Source organism: Protopterus annectens, chromosome 1.part1 (genome assembly GCF_019279795.1).
Source record: "Protopterus annectens isolate FY-2018-M chromosome 1.part1, PAN1.0, whole genome shotgun sequence".
Classification (NCBI taxonomy): Eukaryota; Metazoa; Chordata; order Ceratodontiformes; family Protopteridae; genus Protopterus; species Protopterus annectens.
The window spans coordinates 1,576,707,379-1,576,726,947 of NC_056726.1; the positions used below are offsets into that span (position 1 = coordinate 1,576,707,379).

A 19,569-nucleotide genomic window follows, 5' to 3' on the forward strand; every position below is an offset into this window, starting at 1 on the left:
TAGACAGGAATATACTGTGCACACCCGAGGTAATCTGGTCGATAGCTAAAAGTTCACCTATCCATTATTTCTGGGGCAAGGGAGAAACCCTGTTACTATACAGCCCCAGAGATATAAAAACACCACAGCCAGGAAATGAAGTGCACCAAAGCAGTAACACTAATCTCTGCAACAACCTGCTGTCCATTATTACAGCAAATGCTGCACTTTACTAGTGGGTAAAAACTAAGATCATGCACAATATGCGGTTCCCGTAACAGTGCTGTCATGAAGTACAACATAACTCAAAGAATGAGTCATGAGGATACGCAACACATACATTCACTGTAAAAAAAAATGAGAACATAAAAAGCTTTTAAAATAGGACTACAAATAAAGGTACCAAAATATGTAACAAAGCATTTTTAATAAACTCTATGGACATCATAAACACGATGCAAATAAAATACAGTAGGAAAAACCTCTCTTCAAATCTTTCTCGAGAGATGCACAATACTTATGTGGGCAGTCAATTTGGCTACAACATGGAAATTTTTAATTGTACCAAGTTAACAGGATCACAAGAAGTTACTAGGCTATTGGCCCTGAGGCCCTTATAAGCCTAGCCAAGAGTTTAGCCCATGTTTAGACAAGTCAGCACCCAACACCCCTGTCCAGCCGGGACACAGGTCGAGTCCCAGGTATGTATTTTCTGTTTCCCATCCAGTTACCCATGTGCTTAAAGAGGTACTCTGCTTGATGTGGAGAGGGAGTCTATTCCATAAATGGCACAGAGCAGTTGAGGCTGCACGTGCAGGTTACTAGAGTGGAGCTTGACTTGCAGATATGCAGCAGTCCCATCAAGGCAGGGTCCGAGATAGTCTTGTATGCTAGGTGCAGGTCACCTCTGAGGAGCCTATATGAAAGAGTAGAGGGATAGGGATTTCAGCCTGTGTATGGCAGAGTTTTGAGGCCCTGGCTTCTCCTAGCGAGGAACCTCTGTGGTCTCTCCAGCTGCTACATGTGCTTTGCACGGTACATGCTGAACGGGGAGTTGTAGTCAATGGGCCTTATAAGGGAAGAATACAGGGATGCTATGACCTCCTTGTCCCTGGACGAGTTACCCTTACTTATGAGGTGGGCCATGTAGAAAGCTTTCCTTACAACGGAAGCAACACGGTGGTCAAAAGTCAGGTTGCTATCAACCTGGGTGCCCAAATCCCTCAACTGATTAGGACATTGTTATTAGTGTGTAATAAACACACAATCTGAGGTCCTACTATCCCCCAAGGGGATGATGGATTTTTTGGTATTCGGCTTGAGGCCATATTTCTGGCACCAGTCATTTGTTTGGGTGAGGCCCTCTTGGAGGAAGTCCACATTACTAGGGGAATTAAAGTCACCTGCAAACTTGGTCAACCGTAGCACACTGACTTTAGCCTGTACCTCAGAAAATTACATCCCAAATAACAGAGGCCCCCAAGACTGAACCCTGGGGGTATGCCACTCATTACGGGTCTACTGCTTGAGATGGCTTCCCCTATTTTGACTAGGTTGGTACTAACAGTGAGTTAGTTAGCTACCCATCTGGTAACATACAGACCTAGTTGAGAGAGTTTATTATGCCCAAGTGGGGAATAGTGTCAAAGGCTTTGGCCAGGTCAAGGTAGACGGTGTGCACCATCTTCCCCTCATCCATGGCTCTGTTGAAGGTCTCAAAGAAGTCGACCAAATTTAACAGACAACTTCCCCCATGTCGAAGCCAAACTGTGTGGGATTGAGTGTTTGGAGGTTGCCAATGTCCTTGTTAATGAGGCTCATGATGGTCCGTTCCATGGCCTGGCAGATCAGGCTAGTTAGACTGATAGGTCTGTAATTTCCCAGATACGTGGACACTCCACCTTTGTGCAAAGGGATAGCAGTGGCTGTCCTCCACTCAGCTGGGATGAAGCCGGTACTCAGGCTTTGGCTGAATAGGGTGCCCAATAGTGCTGCAAGTTCCTGCGTAACTTCATGGAGGATGCAGCCTGGGATGTTATCAGGTCCCACGGAGGCTGTAGTTTTTGCCTTAGACAGCAGTGATGACCTCTTCCCTAGACAGAATGGGGAAGGTACTGGGGATGTCCTGATTTACTGATGGGGGACAAACGGGTTTTCACTGAATCTGTCAGCCAGCAAGTTTGCTATATCTACTGCATTTGTATATGTAGTGCCCTTGACCACCAGTTCTGAACAGATCTGGGTGCTTCCTTTGAGATTGCAGACATACGCGAAGAAAGCCTTATGATTATCTTTAGTAGATGTGGCCAATTTGGACTCAAAGTTTGGGTTGGAGAATTTCACTAGTGCTCTTATGTCCTTTGTTCAGGCCAAGGACAGACTGCTTCCTTCTTGGTCCTGGACAGCAATTTTTTCCTTTTATTATAGAGTTTATTTATAGCGGATGTCCACCAGACAGGTTTACTCTTCCTTGAGGAAAATAATTTAGTCATGTGGGATATTCAGCCGATTCCATGCATCTTTGGTGCCAGTTTCTAGAGAGATGGCGGTGGTGGTGGGGGGGGGCTGTATAACTGTTTACACCATATCTCAAGAAGCTGCAATCAGCTTTGGAGAAGGTTTTTTGTTTGACCCTAGCTACAGGAGATCAGGGGAGATGGAGAAGTGATCGCTTTATGGTCAAAGTTTACCAGGGAGGTTGACACTGCAGCAGTTACTCAAGTTGGTGAATACAAAGTCCAAGATATTATCACCTCTTGTGGGGTATGGAGTAGCTATTCCAAGGCATTTGCATTGACAAAAATCTCTGGGCATTTGTATTCTGGCATGAGCAGTCCTTCCAATCTATGTTTTGGTAGTTAAAGTCATTCAGGGTCAGGGTAGAGGGTTGAATCTTGACAGATTCGATGAGGTCCAGACAGGCAGATTGGGCATCTGGAATCCGATTTGGGGGCCAGTAGCTAGCTATAATTTGTATAGGGGTCTTCTCAATGGTTAACTGCACCTGGAGTGTCTCATGTGCTTCGTACTGTTTGACCAGCCTGGAGGTGTGTACATCTTTAATATATATTGAAACTCCACTTCCTTTGGCTTTACTGCTCAGTTTGAGATCTGAATGTATGACGGGATGAGTAATCAGGTAAGGTTGGGGTGCTCTCCGCAGCTTTGAACCAGGTTTCTGTGACTGTACAGATGTCAGCATTTTCAAGGGTTATGAATGCTTGCAATGAGTGCAGTTTTATGTTTAGACTCCCAGCGTTTAGCAACATGACCTTTAATTTGCATTTTTTATGTTGGTAGTTTTAACCTCATCACTTTTCCTAAACAAACAAAAAAATAAAAAAGCACTATGGGGGAGGCAAGAGCCTTTGCCAGAATCCTGAAGCTCAGGTGAGACAGAAGCAGGCCATCTCTGGCAAAGCATCATACATACATACAAATGTTTCAAGCACTGGCATTAAAGCCTTTCTAGCTTGCCAATATGAGAAAACACTTGTTCCCATAATAAATGTCCAGGCTGTTCTTAAAAATATCTAAACTAGTACTTCCTTTAATGTAATTTGGTAGTCTGTTCCAAGCATCAGCTACTCTGTCAGAGAACCAGTTAGTACACTTATCATTCCTATAGAATCTTCTCTGTGGCGGTGGTGCAGCGGTAGCGGTGTTACCTCACAGCAAGAGGTTCTCCCATTCAATTCTCGGCTGGAGTGCGGGGAGTGCCTTCTGTGTGGAGTCTGCATGTCCTTCCCGCGGTTGGGTGGGCATTCGAAAGACATGCGTAAATGGGCGTGCCTTCGTTGAAGGTTGAATGTCGAGCTGGCACCTCAGCATTCATCAAAATCTGCCAATCATTAGCGGACCGGAGTTCCGCTGTGGCGACCGCTAACCAGGAAAAGCCAAAAGACAGCATCATTCCTACAGAATCTTCTACATGTGTTATCTGATGATTCCCTAGTACTTTTTGATAACCCCAAACATTCCCACAGGTAGTTGTCCCTAAATGCCCTATATACCGGAATAAGATCTCCTCTTAAATATATGTAACAGACACTGTATAAGTTCAGATATTTTAGTCTTTCATAATAACTTAGATTTTTACATCCATGGATGCCCTTAGTGTATTTCCCCTGTACTCTTTCCAGTTTATTCACGCTTGTTTTCCTATTGGGTTTCCATATTGTTATTCCATACTCAAGTTTGGGTCTAATGTAACCAACAATGACTTCATTATGTTTGATTTCCTAGACTTTATAAATCTTTTTATACAACCTATAGGTCTATAACTATCTTGGCCAATTGGCTGTTATGATTAGAAAAATTCATAGCTGAATCTAACCATATACCCAGGTCCTTAAATGAGTCTACAGTTTCAATAACTGTGTGCTGTATTAAATATTCACCTTTCAGTTTATGTCTCCCAAACCTCATATGCTTAGTTTTTGATGCATTTATCAACACATTGTTCTCCTGTGCCCAAATGGTCAATTTAGTCAAATTATTTTGCAGACATGCCTTATCTGTAACACTTTGTAATCAGTTTACCCAATTTCAGGTAGTCAGCATATAGACTAAAGAACACCTCAGATGAAAAAGTACGGTCTGAAAGATACAATCTAAACAAGTAAGGGCCTAGTACAGAGCCCTGTGGGACACCTTGACTGTAACCAAGGATTTCACCTGTCCAGCTGGTGTGTGATACTTGCATTGTTCTATTTGTAAGCCATGCAGCTATCCATCTTATCAACAGTACATCAATACCTAGTTGTACTGATTTATTGATCAGTGTTTTGTGCATGACCCTGTCAAATGCTGAAGTTAAATCTATATAAAATCACAGCGCAATTTTTCATTCATAGCTATTATATTGTTATAGAACATCATGTTACAGGTGGTAATACATCTATTTTCAACATATGCATGCTGGTTTCAAGTCCCAACCTATCCACTTCTGACAATAACTTATCCAGTATGACCTTCTCCATTATTTTCCACAACATGAAAGTAGACTTAAGGGTCTATATGATTCTGGGTTTGTCCTACTTCCCTTTCCCTTAAAAAGACAGGTTTAATAAGTGCATGTCTCCAATCTTGAGTCATCTCCCCATATTTATATGACCTAGTGAATAATAAATGTAATGACCGTGTAAGTTCTTGCTTAAGTGTTCTCAGGGTATTGTTACTTATTCCTTCTCCTCCCTGTGCTTTGTTTGGATCCAGCCTGCATCCAGCCTGCACAGTTCTTTTTCAATATAATCTAATTTGATTCCAGTATCTGGGGTTACCTGGATGTCACTAGGACAACTTACCACTCCTTTTGTGGAGCCAAAATGTTTTGCATAAGATTTAGTAAATATATCTATAATCTGTTGCGTCTGAGAATAAATTTTAGAATCTGTATACAGTTTATCAATTTGTGTATCTTTACTGACTGCTTCCACATATTATTTATCTATGAAAAGGCTTCTTCTTGTGCTCAATATCTTCATATAAATTTTCTTCAAATTTTTCTTCATCTTGTCTAACACTATGCTTAATCTGTTTGTCCAGCTCGTATTTCAGTTTTCAAAGTTGTAGTTCGACCTCTCTTCCATTTCTTAGATTTGTCTCTCAATCAGGCATCTTGTTCTTATGGAAATATACCCCCCTGATGTTGCGTGACTAGATCACGATTTTAAAAACATTTTTTTTTTTACTTTTTGCACTCAGTTTCTCTTTCAAAACTTTCCACATTCCATCTGCAGTTTTTCCACTGAACACCTCACTCCAGTTAGTTTTATATAGTAACTATTTTGCTTCCCTATAATCTGTAATTAACCTTCTGTGCATGGTCTTACATTTCAGTTTGGCAGAATTATCTAGCAACAAAATTAACCTTTATGACCCCATGATCACTGCCCATCAATGGTGGTAAAACTTGACTTGAAGTTGCAGTAATTTCTTTGGGAACACAAACAATATCTAGTATATTCCGTCCCCTGATACTTTCAGAACCATTTGTTGTTCCTGAATGTACTCTTTGAATAATTTCTTTACCAACGTTGTTGAATCAAAGTCCCCAGCTAGTATTATTCTTCCCTCCTGTGTTTCATGTAAGAAATGTATGAATAACTCTAGGTCATCTGCACTTGATTTTGGTGGTCCGTACATGCCAACAATTGTTATATGTTCCAGGGGTGTCTTTATTGTCACAGTTACAGTCTACAGACAGTATTGATGTCATCACTGAACATGTAATAATCACAAGTCTCATAATAATCTTCAATTCCCATCATAACACCTCCACCTGAGTTTTTGTTGGAATGTCTGTCTGTTACAGTAAAAACATTTATACCCTGACAGAACTGGTTTCTAGTCATTGTTCTTTAACCATGTTTCACAAATTAGAACATCAATATTTTCTAATAAAAAAAATGTATTATTAATGCTCCTAGCATTAACAACCAGAGATGCAACAGATGCATCAAATGTTGCTATCCGTGAACGGTTACATTTTTGACCCGGGAAAAATCCTGGCTAGTGCTTGTCAAACAATATTGCAAAATATCTGCTGCATGGTCTGTTGATCATGTCTTCCCAGGCTGTCAGGTACTGGATCCCCCTGGAATGACACCAGAAACTAAGCTTAAGATCAATCATTTTCCATTTGTATTCAGGCATCACTCTGGTGATGGTAGAATGTTGCTTAAGGCTAGGGACATACCCCCTGGGACACATTCAGCGACTTCAATCATCTCTCTCTTCACATTAGGGAAAACAAGATTTTACACACTCTTTAGCTTCAAATAGCAAGCCTAGTCAAAACAGCCCAGCTTACTGGTACTATTTCTATGTACAAACATTAACAGCAGTTGTGGTTTACATTCCAAATCCTCCAAATTATCTTCCAAAGATAAAGCTAGTTTTGATTTAAACCATTAGAAAAAAGTAAACATCTAAAACTGTAACACTATCTCCCCAACAAAATATAGCTGATTAAAGACAGCACACTTGTCAATATCTTGTACTCTGATCACAAATACTTACGAAAAACATCTAGACTTAAAGCAGATGATTTTCTTACTAGTGGTGATAAGCAGAGTGGAGAGGAAACCAACATTTAATTAGTGCCATTAGGGATCTTTAACAGTCATCTGAGCTACCAGCAATGCGTAGATATGAGATCTTGGTTTTACCACCACCTCATCCAAACAACGCAAGTCTTCCGAACAATGGTAAGAGACACCACAAAGTGAAATAAAGACGGTTTGCCTCACCGTCCCAGCTAGCTCGGAGAATCAGCGTGCAGGCTATACTCGAATAAGGCAAGATACGATATAGCTCCTCAAAAATTTTTTGAATGTTTATTGAAGCTTACAAATAAAAGAAATTGTAAAATTCAAATTGCAATACTGCTGTTAAGCGCTTTCATTTGCCAACTGCAAACTTCTTCAGAACAGCTGTTATGTTCAAAACACAGACCTTTTAAAATCTTTTTTGGCGCCATAACAAGTATTGATTTTCAAGTGCCAGTGCTCATTTGTTGAAAACATAAATCAAAAATACTCATACAACAAATGAATTTTGAGGTATCAAAGCAACATTAAAAAAGGTTTTATAGAAATATATTCGTTGATACCTGGATCTTTTGTTGCATCTGTTAAAACTTGCCAAATGCTTTCTTTTTTATTTAATATAGCTTTCACATTCCCTCCCCCATTATCTAATAAAACTTGGTCTATAAATGGCAAAACTGACCTTATGATGAACACCATTCTTTTCTATATGTCTATAGAAGGCATTTTTGTATCATGTACCCGGATTCTGTATACATGATCATAAACTCTCTTTTTAAAATGACTCTCAGTTTTGCCAATATAATAGGCAGGGCATGACGAACATGCAGCTAAATAAATAATATTCTTAGAATTACAGTTTCCTTTCTTAAATTTAATATATGTCCTATTTGCATTTTGCAATTTAATACTTTCATTAATTGAATAACATTGACTACACATTCCATATCTGTTAGTAGCTCTATTCACCTTATAACTATCTCTTTCTTTTATTTCTAATTGTAATCTCTTAATATTCATTTGTTGTATGGGTTGATTAGGTTTGTGTATACATATGGTTTCAAACACATAAATTTCATTTTAGGGTGTGTTTTAGGTATATTATTAGTAGGACTTGTATACATCCCTATTTTATAGTATTTTAACTACATTAGTCATTTTAAATAGGTTACATATGGTTGTATTTATTGTATATAGTAGTGAGTAAAGAGTTATGCATTTATGTTTTCAACAAATGAGCACTGGCACTTTAAATGAAAATCAGTACTTGTTATGGCGCCAAAACGATTTTAAAAGGTCTGTGTTTTGAACATAACAGCTGTTCTAAAGAAGTTTGCGGTTAGCAAATTAAAGCGCTTAACAGCAGTATTGCAATTTGAATTTTGAATTTTACAATTTCTTTTATTTGTAAACTTTTTGTAAGCTTCAATAAACATTCAAAAAAATTTTGAGGAGCTATATCGTATCTTGCCTTATTCAAGTATAGCCTGCACGTGGATTCTCAGAGCTAGCTGGGACGGTGAGGCAAACCATCTTTATTTCACCACCTCATCCAAAGAAAGATACTTCAGTTGCAGCACCCTCTTATGCTGCAGTACAAATCAATGCTGGATCAAGAACTCTGCATCTAATATAGATATAGAATCCACTTCATCCCCATACCAAACCTTTGCCTGACAAGAGACTGGGATTCTGGATGCAAATCCTCAAGGAGAACAAAACAATATTTACTTATTTTACATTTGTTAACCGGGAAAGTCCGACTGGACACATCCATTTTCAGCAGAGGCCCAGGGAGAAAAGCTCCAATACCATGTCAAAGAAATTACACAAGAATATCATAGAGAGATATAGGTTCCATAGAAACATAAGTTATGTATAGATTAACAATTCCTTTAGTAAAGTCAGCATACTGCATTCTAGTTGTAGGGTTTATACAGAATATAAAATATAAACACAAGAAAAAAAACATTTTTTTTTTGTCTTTCTAAATTATGAGTACTCTCAATATTTTGTTACAGAAATAACCAGTAATTATTAAGCTTTACAGTGAAAGCAATTAGGGGACCTTTAGTAGAATCCTTGAATATGGTATTGGTGCAAATTAACATGGGGAGTAGCATGAACAAAGCCAACTGTTTGAGAAGTGGCTTCTCAGGAATTTCTTGTATTGAATAGTGGCAGTAGTGGAGGTTATTTGGCTAGGTAGTGAGTTCCAGATTTTGGCAATAGTGCAGGCAGAGAGAGATTTGTCAGCATTGTACGTGTCTGATAATGCTTATTAGGTTCTGAGAACTAGATTGTAAGGCTCTGGTAGGGATGTGGGGGTTAATTATATTTTGGAGTGCATCATTTTTTTCTGGAAGGAGATTATGTGCTATTGTGAGTTGCTTAAACAGAAGTAGTTGAGGTAGCTTGAGCCAATTGAGTTGGTTAAGGGTGAGACAGTGGTGGGATTTGTACGAGGTTTCAGTAGCAAACTTGGCTGTTTGTTGTATTTAAAGTAGCAGCGAGTATTCCAAGAACTAAGCCAACAAAACACAGGAACTGAGAAAGACTCTGCCAATATCACAACATGGGGCACAGACCACAGACAAGAAGGGGATGGCATTTATTGGAGAAAACCAGTGAAAGAACCAAGTTATCGGGAGCAAGTAAATGGAGAGGAAAATGATATTGCACTGCAGGACAGAGCTTGCCTACCCCATCAAGTACTGATAAGAGTGCAGGCAAAGAGAAAGAAATAGAGGGATCTTACGTGATTGTACCACCTGGTACAGTTTTAAGAAGAAAATAGAACAGAAGCTGCTGTTAAAAAAATAATTAGCAGACCATACAAAATATTGCAAGATAACTACAAAAATTAGAAATGATTAGATGACAGATTAGATAAACAATTCACAAAGAAACAACAGGGGACTATTTGTATAGCTCCCAAACATGCAAAGTCTAGAAGACTTAAAGATCTTTGCCTTGATGTGTTTTCCCAAGTGGACTCCACAAAGAATTTTTCCCCAGACATACATCAGAAATTGGAGGTGTGAGGAGGAAGAGACAACTGGGAACATATTTTCCAGGAGAGTAATGAGTTGGCAAACTTTAAAGACTCCCTGAAGACTGCTCCATCAGAGATACAGGGTGAGCAAACTGGTGTGACTAAGGAAACTTTTTTTTTTTTTTTTTTAGCTACGATACAAAATTGGAACTGCCTAAACTCAGTAAGGCCTTGTGGAGTCTAATTATGGTGGCTGCCAAAAAAGAAAACTAGAAAATGGAAATATGGATCTAAACCAGCTTTACTAGACATAGCAAACATAGTAACAAAGACAAAAACTGGAATTGGCATTTTTAGTAAAGGGTGGTGTAGCGGTTAGCGTTGTCACCTTACAGCAAGAGGTTCTCCCATTAGATTCTCGGCTGGAGCACCTTGTGCGTGGAGTCTGCATGTCCTCCCCGCAGTCGAGTGACATTTAAAGACATGCAGGTAGGTGCATGCGTGAATGGGTATGCCTTCTTTGAAGGTTGGGCGTCAGGCTGGCAACTCGGCACCAAAATCCACTGCCAATCATTAGTGGACCAGAGTTCCGCTGGGGCAACTCCTAACCAGGAAAAGCCAAAAGACATTAGTTTTAGTAAAAGGATAGGAACAAATTACATAGGAAAAAATGGAAACAATACATACAGAAAAGGAACAAGGTTTAAAAGAAGGCATGATATAAATCAGCTATTTAATGCTCGACTGACAATGACTGGATAGTGATGCATAATGGTTGCAATTGTAATTATGTCAACAAATGCAACTAAAATTATGTCAATATGCTTTTTTTCATTTATGTAAATGTACGACTGCCTACGTCATACGTGTATTAGAGGTTTCTTGTTACAAAAAAAAACACAACATGAGCTTGGTACTTGCAGTGCCACAGACTGTCCCCATCTATTCCAAGTAAACAAACAACCAAATTCAGAGTCTGAATTGTACTGCTAATAAGTGAACATCACGTCAATGGCACAGAAAAAGGTCTCCAAGATATACTTTTTTGTTTTGAGAAGCAAACAAAGGAGAAGGATGCTCCCACCCAACAAGTAGTGAAATTTGTTAGAGTCATTACCAAATTTGTTTTTTTATCATTCAAACATCTGCGCCCAGCTTCAGAGCCAAGGCTTTTAAAAATAAGATTGTAAACTTGCACATTTTAATATGTTCCAATTATTCAACCAACAATGACCAATTTAAAAATTTACAGTAAATAAACATGGCAACATTCAATCCTCAAAATGTCTGTCTCTTAAAAAAAATAAAAAAGTGTAAAAAAAAAAATGTTTTAGGCTGGCAACTGTGGATTCCACAGGATAAGGATGGACCCCCCCTAAGAAGGGGCCCATTCATGCCTCTCAAGTGTAGCACAATACAAGGAATGTTCCTTAATTCTGAGTATTTGAGTCACTGTTCCTCACAGTTCCATAATGAAGAGTCTGTCATGCTTTCAGTGATACAAACTGTTTTATTAACATGTTAAAAAACTGAATAAACTTTCCACAAACTGGCGAACCAAGAGAAAGGACTCCGACCAGGGAAACCTCGTAGTTATTTAAAACAGTTCTTGAATTTATTCAATAACGAACACAGATGCAGAGTAAAAAATCCACTAGTAACATTAAGCGCTTTTCGTCATCCTGGATAGGGTGACTTCTTCAGATAAAATATGCAAACCAGCCTCCAGCTTATATAGTACACTCTAAACCAGTAACCCAAGTGATAATACCATAATTGGTCTAATTGCTACTATTACTAATTGAACAAACAGCTCTTAGAATTTAAAAGGGCAATCATACCTGCCGACTTCTGGTACATAGATGTATTATCAGTCCATAGTTTTTTAAAAAATTCCTGCCCTATTCTAAAGTTTATACAGTTTGTCTAAAAGGGAAAAATACCTAAAGTGTAGGCTTTGATTAGTCTAACCCTATATATTGGTCTTAAAATGGGAATAGAACCATATTATTACCCTTATAGTGATTTTAGTAGGATTTCTTCGCATAAGGAAGGTAAAATACCTTTTACCTTCTTCTGAATGGTGTATATTAATTTACTGACACGGACATTATTATCTGGTCATTCCCGCTGTAGTCCGGAATTAGTAATTATTAACATGTTAAACAGAGTGGCCGCAGTGGTGCAGCAGTTAGCGTTGTCACCTCACAGCAAGAGGTTCTCCTGTTTGATTCTCAGTTGGGGTGCCTTCTCTGCAGAAGTTGCACATCCTCCCTGCAGTCACATGGGTTTCTTCCAGGTGCTCCGGTTTCCTCATACATTCCAAAGACATGCAGTAGGTGGACTGGACACTAAACAGGCCGCAGGTGTGTGTGTGAGCAAGTGGTACTGATGAACCACTGCGGCAGGGCTATGTTACAGTTGAAGTTACACCCCCCCACCCCACGTGCAAAATGGGAAAAAAAGCGTTGAGGATTCCTGGATGGATGAATTAACATGTTAACCCATCTCATTAGTATCAAAGTTGAAATTGGAAGCAAGCCTAAGGGTTCCACATTTCTGCACATGTATTCTACATTATGAGAGGCAGTGTTCCACACTTTGAAGATGGAAAGGTAGAATGAAGTTGCAAATTAAAAACAATGAGAAAAGAGAGACTGGTAGAACTTAAATTAATAGTCTTGCAGACGGGCAATAATGTGGCATCACTTGGAGAACATCTGTCAGTTCAATCTCTTCAAGGCATCCTTGGTATATACAACAAAACATCAAGAACTTTGGTTATGTGCCTCAAAGAAAATGGTTAGCCACAAAATGACGTGGAAAGGGAAGTATATTATTGACAAAAAGGTGCATATGTCAGGAGGGTGACAGCCTTAAGAAAGGTCAGCATTAGGAACAATCTTTTTGGCATACTTGTGTCAGACAAGATGTGAGCAGAAAATAGGATATTTGACACAGAAGAAACCAAGACAATGTGTGTGGTTGGTGGCAGCAGGATCACAGAATGACAGCACCGGCTTACACACATGCTCAGATTTGTTTTCGCAACTCTGCTTAAATACACATATGTAACAAGTTAAACTGCTTCAGAGACAATTACACAGATTACTACCCAACTAAAATCCTGACAATGCATACCAAAATATAGTGCATGCCGCATTTCAGACATTTAACTGCAACAAACAGAGGTACACAGTTCACTGAACAAGAAAATCATTGATCACCCTGCAAAATGCAAGTATATGGCCCCATATCTACAAAAATTATTTTGTAAAACTCCATCAACTTCCTATATTACAGCAGCATACAAAACAAACTGCATTAAATTATAAAGTTCCGAACATTTTTCCGATACTTTCACAGCACGGGTTTACTTACTAACGTTTACCAGAAAAGTCTGATAGGTTTATAGGTGCCCTTTTTCAGGTTGTTTATTTGCTATTTCTGACTTGGTAGGAAAGCAAGTCAATTGACCCTTTTCACTTTAGTGATCCATATTTGTACCTTATAAATGCAATATAAGCACATATCCACCTCAATCAATAGTTCAAGCTAACTAGATTTCTTCAATAAGACACCCCACACTCCCTCCCCACAACCTTTAGAAACTACTTTGGGTTAAAAGGAGGAGCCAGCCCCCTTTACACACAATATTAAACGAAAATGCATTTTCCAGAAAAGCAAATTACAGCCCATGCCTGTTTAGACAGACACTATGACAAATACAAATCTCAAAACTTGTTCAGTAAAAGCTGTAACTTAAGTGCCACAGACTGCAGTTTACTGACTAAATACCAAGCCAGTAAGAAGAAGCTAACAGTATAAACCCTTAAAAGCCATACCACAGTCTGCCCATGTACCCCATATAATGATCAGCAACAAGCCCCCAACCAATATAACATCTTCAGGCCCATTCCAATGGGACGCAAGCTACACCATATCCAGGAGACTCAAAATCAACATTAAAGAAAAAGCAACAGGCATGATCGGTTATTCTCAGTGTGTACACCTGCAGTTTTATTACACGTTTGCCAAACAACAAAGGGGAGGGGTCAGGTGCCTTACATACAATGCTAGCACGTTCATTGCAATACGTACTACTAAATGGGATATTTGCACGTTAAAACAAATTTGAATTTGCTGCTATCATTGTCAAAGTACAAAGCAATAATGTACACAAAAAGGATACACACACACAATCGGTCAAAACAATAAGAGCGTACAAGTTTCAACTGATTTTAAAAAGATCTAAAATTGTCTAAATATAAAAATATCCTAAAGCGCTATTTGCTATATAAAACATACAGAGAAATTCAATAAATGTCACAGTATTGGAATTTGGCTCAACAGCAACTGAATAGTTTAGCTACTTTGAAATTAACATACATAACAATAAAACCATACGAATTCAAAAACTGCATCCGAAAGTACAACACTCGGCGTTACCGTAAGAGTACCCCCCCCCACCGCCCCTCCCCCGGACGCGCAGTAGTAAGCCCCGCCCACCACCAACACCCGGTGATGGCAAGAATATTACTGAATATTTATGGAGAAGTTATTATGAATATTCATCAGCGACACGTGAGCTAAATAAACTAAACGGTCAGTTACTTAATGCAATGAAAACTCAATCTGGCCATGCACCAACATCTGTTTGCAGTTAAAAGAAATGCCCCGTACTTCATTCAAACCGGCTCTATTTTTTTTCTAGGCGCTCGCATTTGATCAAGCAAGTTAAAAAAATAAAAGGGAAAACAATGTATATCGTTTACACTTCCGTGAGGCAGGACATATTTTAAAAGTACAGGTGGGTGCAGAATTTTCCAGGAGAAAGCAGAGTTCCGCCTGAGACCGATATTATTTTGCCTTGGTCCACATTTTAGAGAGACAACACTAAGGGTTAGGGATAACTGTAAACTGACTTATTACAGAAATATAGTTACAATTCTTGTCAAAGAAGACGCATGAAAAGTCCTTAATACAAGTTTATCTCCTCTGACAGAACTGCTGCATTTAATTCATTTTGTTCCTAAGAAAGAGAGGCTCATGAGCTTTCACAAATCATATTAACAGGGAAGATTTCAATATCTGTCAACTACCGATTTATGTATGATGTGACTGTGATATCTGCAAGGCAGTCAATCGCGCTTCATTTGCATACATCAATGCCTTTTGACATGGCAATCACGCGAGCCACGCCCCCTCAGACGGGGGCATAATGTTCTATTTTTTTTTTTTTTATTGGGATTTGTTTCCCGGGAAAGTCCACCGGGCCAAGCAAAGCGCATTGCCAGTGGAGGCCCGAGGAGGAAAGATCCACAAGAAATACAAACAGAATATACACTACAATACTGCCTAACATCATCACCAAGTATGATCACGTAAATACAGTGTACGACGTATACAAAACAAGGTACTTAAACCGAACAAAACCCTAAAAAAATAATAAACGTCGATTTTCAAAGCTGAAATTGCCTAATTACTAGCAGACAGTTGCAGCAGTATTTGTGTGACTATCCCAATGTGTACCAAATACCACGACTGTAGTCAAACGCAATAAAGATGAAGCATATAGACGTTAGGGGGTTACACGGGAGTAATCAACCTGGGGGAAACGTCAAACAGCCAAGGCACTACGTCCATAAACACCACAGCTCACCAGGTGGCCGATAAGGAAGGCACCTTTGTTTACAAAACCCGGCCAGCGCTGTACCCAAGGAGCTGCGCCCTGCAAGCAGACTCTTAGCTTCCTTACCAAACGGCAAGTACATTTTGTATTAGGCTACCTAAAAACAGCTACATCTTTAGGTAGCTGTAGGACCTTCCTCACTTCACCTTTAAACCAACTGCAGTACTGAAATGGGGAGGGGGCGTCCCACCCACAACAAACCGGTGTAGCGTCACAACACGCAGAAGTACCCATTGTCGAGTATTTTGTTTACACTACAAGTGTATTACTTCAATATCAAAGGACTAAAACAGAGGGGCTGTAATAAGTCCCCCATCACAAGTCTGCTTCATATAGCTGACCCACTACACTCCAGCTTGCAATGTCACAATAATCTCCCAGGGACAAAGGCCCTTAAGCAAGGGTCACCTACAGGGACACAAGGTTGGCAAAACAATTTCCTAAAAAGTAGGCAATCGTACAATTCCAATTACTTTAAAGCTGGGACCAGGAATTCACAAAATGCATTTAGTTTAAATATTTAAAGTAAACGTTATTCCAATACCTCAAATGCATTTCATTCAGACATCTAATGATAACAATCAGAATTTCTAATCCACCTCATACTCTCAAAAACAATCGCCAATTTTTAGTGACGCACAGGACACAATTGGGAACTAATACCCGGGGACATCCCAAAGAGTGGAGACATGCAGTACAGGGGAAAATATCAAAGCTATTGCAGGTGTTGCAGTACTTCCTGCATTAAGGGAAAAAAAACTGGCCTACGATATGCTCCAACAACCCCGACCAGTGGAGATGGGGGAACAGTAAAGTAACATTTTTTTTAATGGCGATCTTGCAATGATTTAGGTGGACTAATGACACGTAAGGAAGGTTCAGACAACTTCCACTAAAGAAAGTGACAATCTCTAAAAGTAAAAAAACTGCGATGTCTTTTAAGGGCTGCACACTCCCTTCCCAAACAACAATCTTGTGTTAAGTGACCGTGCCACAGGCACTAACAGGGCCACCCATTCGTCGTTAAGAAGCAAATGCAAAAACCAACCTCCCCACCCCCACTATTATGCCTGCTACAAAGCCCTACGCCCTGTCTCTAACTTACCTGGTGTAAGCCGATGTTCTCCCCCAAATGGTGACACTGACTGCTGAAGGGTCTCTCCGACCCTCGTATTGCACCTCTGGGGAGAGGGGGTGGCCGGACTCCCAGGAAGAGGAGTGCAACGCCTCCGCTTCGGGGATTGAGATTGGGGACTGAGCAGCACCTCAAACTCCATCGGACGCTTCAGAGTGGCCCCGCACGCCATGATCGTCTAGAAACAAAAGTGATCCCACGATCGAGAGAAACAACAACGATACTGGCAGGAACACAGCCGTTAGCCACTCCAATGTTTTATTTTACTTAGCCGTACTTAGCTTTCGGTTTGCAAACAACGATGGCGTCACCAACCGAGTAGCCACCTAGCGGCTAAGGCCCTCACACGACTTATGATGTCACCGGGGGGATGGCGCACCCTAGGTCAGAGGGGTGCACTGCTGTCGAAGAAAAGCCACTCATGGAATCTCCACAGAAAACACAACATTTATTAATTGATAAAAACGTAAGGTATACAAAGGAGCTCGTTTTCACAGGACATAACTGTCAGCTGATAGAGAACCAGATTAAGAGTTATAAATCTCCTCCTATTATGAGAAGTTAGTCGTACGAACCAAAGGTGACTATGGGGGCTGGACAGAGTTTAGACCACCTCTTCCCTCCCCCACCACCCATTTGAAACAGTTTACTAAAGGAAATAATGCTAATTGAATGAAGTAGTCATGGGAAAGGAGACGCCGGTGGTAGGTGATGAGATAACAGTCAGCTGATACGGCACGGTTTTCGTTCAACCTTTGCAGAAATTGTGCATTATGGTCTTTGTTAACTCGAATGATACGTAATAGAAAAGCTGTAATTCGTCCGTTTAATGGTAGTACTTCAAACGAATTCCCCACTTTATGGGGGAGGGGGCATTTAACTTTTTTTCTTCGATTTAGTTTCTGTAGAGTCTAGACTCTATATGCACGTGTGTGAATATAATGTATGTGTATATGTATGTATATCAATCTATATATGTACGTGTAGTATACAGACATCTCTCTCTCTCTCTTTATATATATATATATATATATATATATATATGTATATATATATATATATATATATATAAATAAATATTCACATTTTGTACTAGTTGCTAGCGTTGTTTGCTTTGAACTGTGGTATAATATATAGATTATTACACATACTTTATACACAGTATGTATATACATATATTTCTATATATGTATGTGTAGTTGTGGGTGTTTATACCAATGGTTTACTTGTTGCTAGAGTTGTTTGCTCTGGGTTGTGGTATAGTAATTAGGTTACCACAGGATGGGGAGGGTGGCCTAATGGTTAAGGTGTTTGCCTTACAAACACAGGGTACAGGGTTTGAATCTCACAGGGGATAATTGGCTAGGCTTGAAATGGCTCGCAAGGGCAGTTAGCCTAATACTAACCTATGAACCACACATCCTTTTTTATAGATGGATCTGATTTTTAATGTTGCCTTTTAAAAAGGAAGTAACTCTTAGAATTTTAAAGGCAATAAGGTGTAAAGAATGGTGGATATATTGATGGACTGAGTCACACTAGACAGGTGTCATTTATACGTATAGAATGAAAACATATGCATGCCTATTGTGCAGAACACAAAACAGTTTGTAAAGGTCAGATTCAAAGAAACTGCAGACTAGTAGGTTTCCATTATGTGGCACTCTCCAGACTGTACAGATCAGCACAGAAGCTAGGAGAATTTTGCTAACTGAAATAAATGTGCAAAGTACAGTGACCAATGAAGTTCTAATGAAACAGAAAGTCTGCTTAAAACAAAAGATTAAACCGCACACACAATTTTTAAGGCGTGTTATTCATTGCACAGTTACATTCAGGAATACTGTAATATTCTTGGTAAGCCTTATGGGTTGAGGAAGCATAGATAGCCATAGTTATGTAGCATTAATAAAAAGCATGCTTACAGCACAGAGGCTGATTAGCAACCATGTGAACCTGCTGCTAGCCATAATTATGTAGCATTAATAAAAAGCATACTTACAGCACAGAGGCTGATTAGCAACCATGTGAACCTGCTGCTAGCCTGTGAGGATAGCTGCCAAAGTCAGTCTATAGAAGTTTAGCTATGCATACATAATTGGTTAGTGGATCTGCTTTATCAATCCAGGAAAAATAGAAAATGCAAACATGTCATAAGTAAAATATATTGTGTGTTTACTCGGTGGAAATCGTTGTCAGTCTCCATTTGTATAACTAGAACATATTCAAGGCTACCATGGCAAATCCGGTGGATGTACTGTGCACACAAAGTCTTTGGCACAGTGAGTCACAGGAGGTTAAAGGAAAAACTAAAATGTGTGGAAGTGCCCAGCTAATGCTAAGCAGAGAGCATTAGTTACAGATAAACTATTGAGCTGACTAGCAGGATGTTACATTACTAAATGATGGGGGCAAAGGGAGTTCTTGTTCAACACATTTGTGCCAGATACAGTGGGGCTATTGAATAAGATCTGCTTGTCTTTTGATTGCACTGTAACTGGATTGTTTATTAAGGATGGAGGAGTTAGCCTCAAGAACAATGCGATGCCAACTGCAGAGTGTAAAGATTGTGTTATCTGGGGTATAATACAAAATATTTTTGCATTTTCCTCTGAAAATCATCTCTGTGTTCTCCATAAATGTCAATTCTATGAATTAGAGTGTCTTCATATGACTTAAAAGGTAGTCAAGACAATGGTATCTTATTGGTCAGGCC

The 19,569-nt window shown here is 39.4% G+C and overlaps 1 protein-coding gene across 1 annotated transcript in view; it reads right to left on the reverse strand.

Annotated features, from left to right (window-relative positions):
* Positions 1-17,408, reverse strand: part of AKIRIN1 (akirin 1) — a 531,257-nt gene extending 513,849 nt beyond the window's left edge. The window contains exon 1 of the mRNA XM_044083462.1: positions 16,824-17,408. Within this exon, the coding sequence (XP_043939397.1) occupies positions 16,824-17,025 (202 nt within the window). The 5' untranslated portion in view covers positions 17,026-17,408. The remainder of the gene's footprint in view (positions 1-16,823) is intronic.
* Between the last annotated feature and the right edge of the window lie 2,161 nt (positions 17,409-19,569).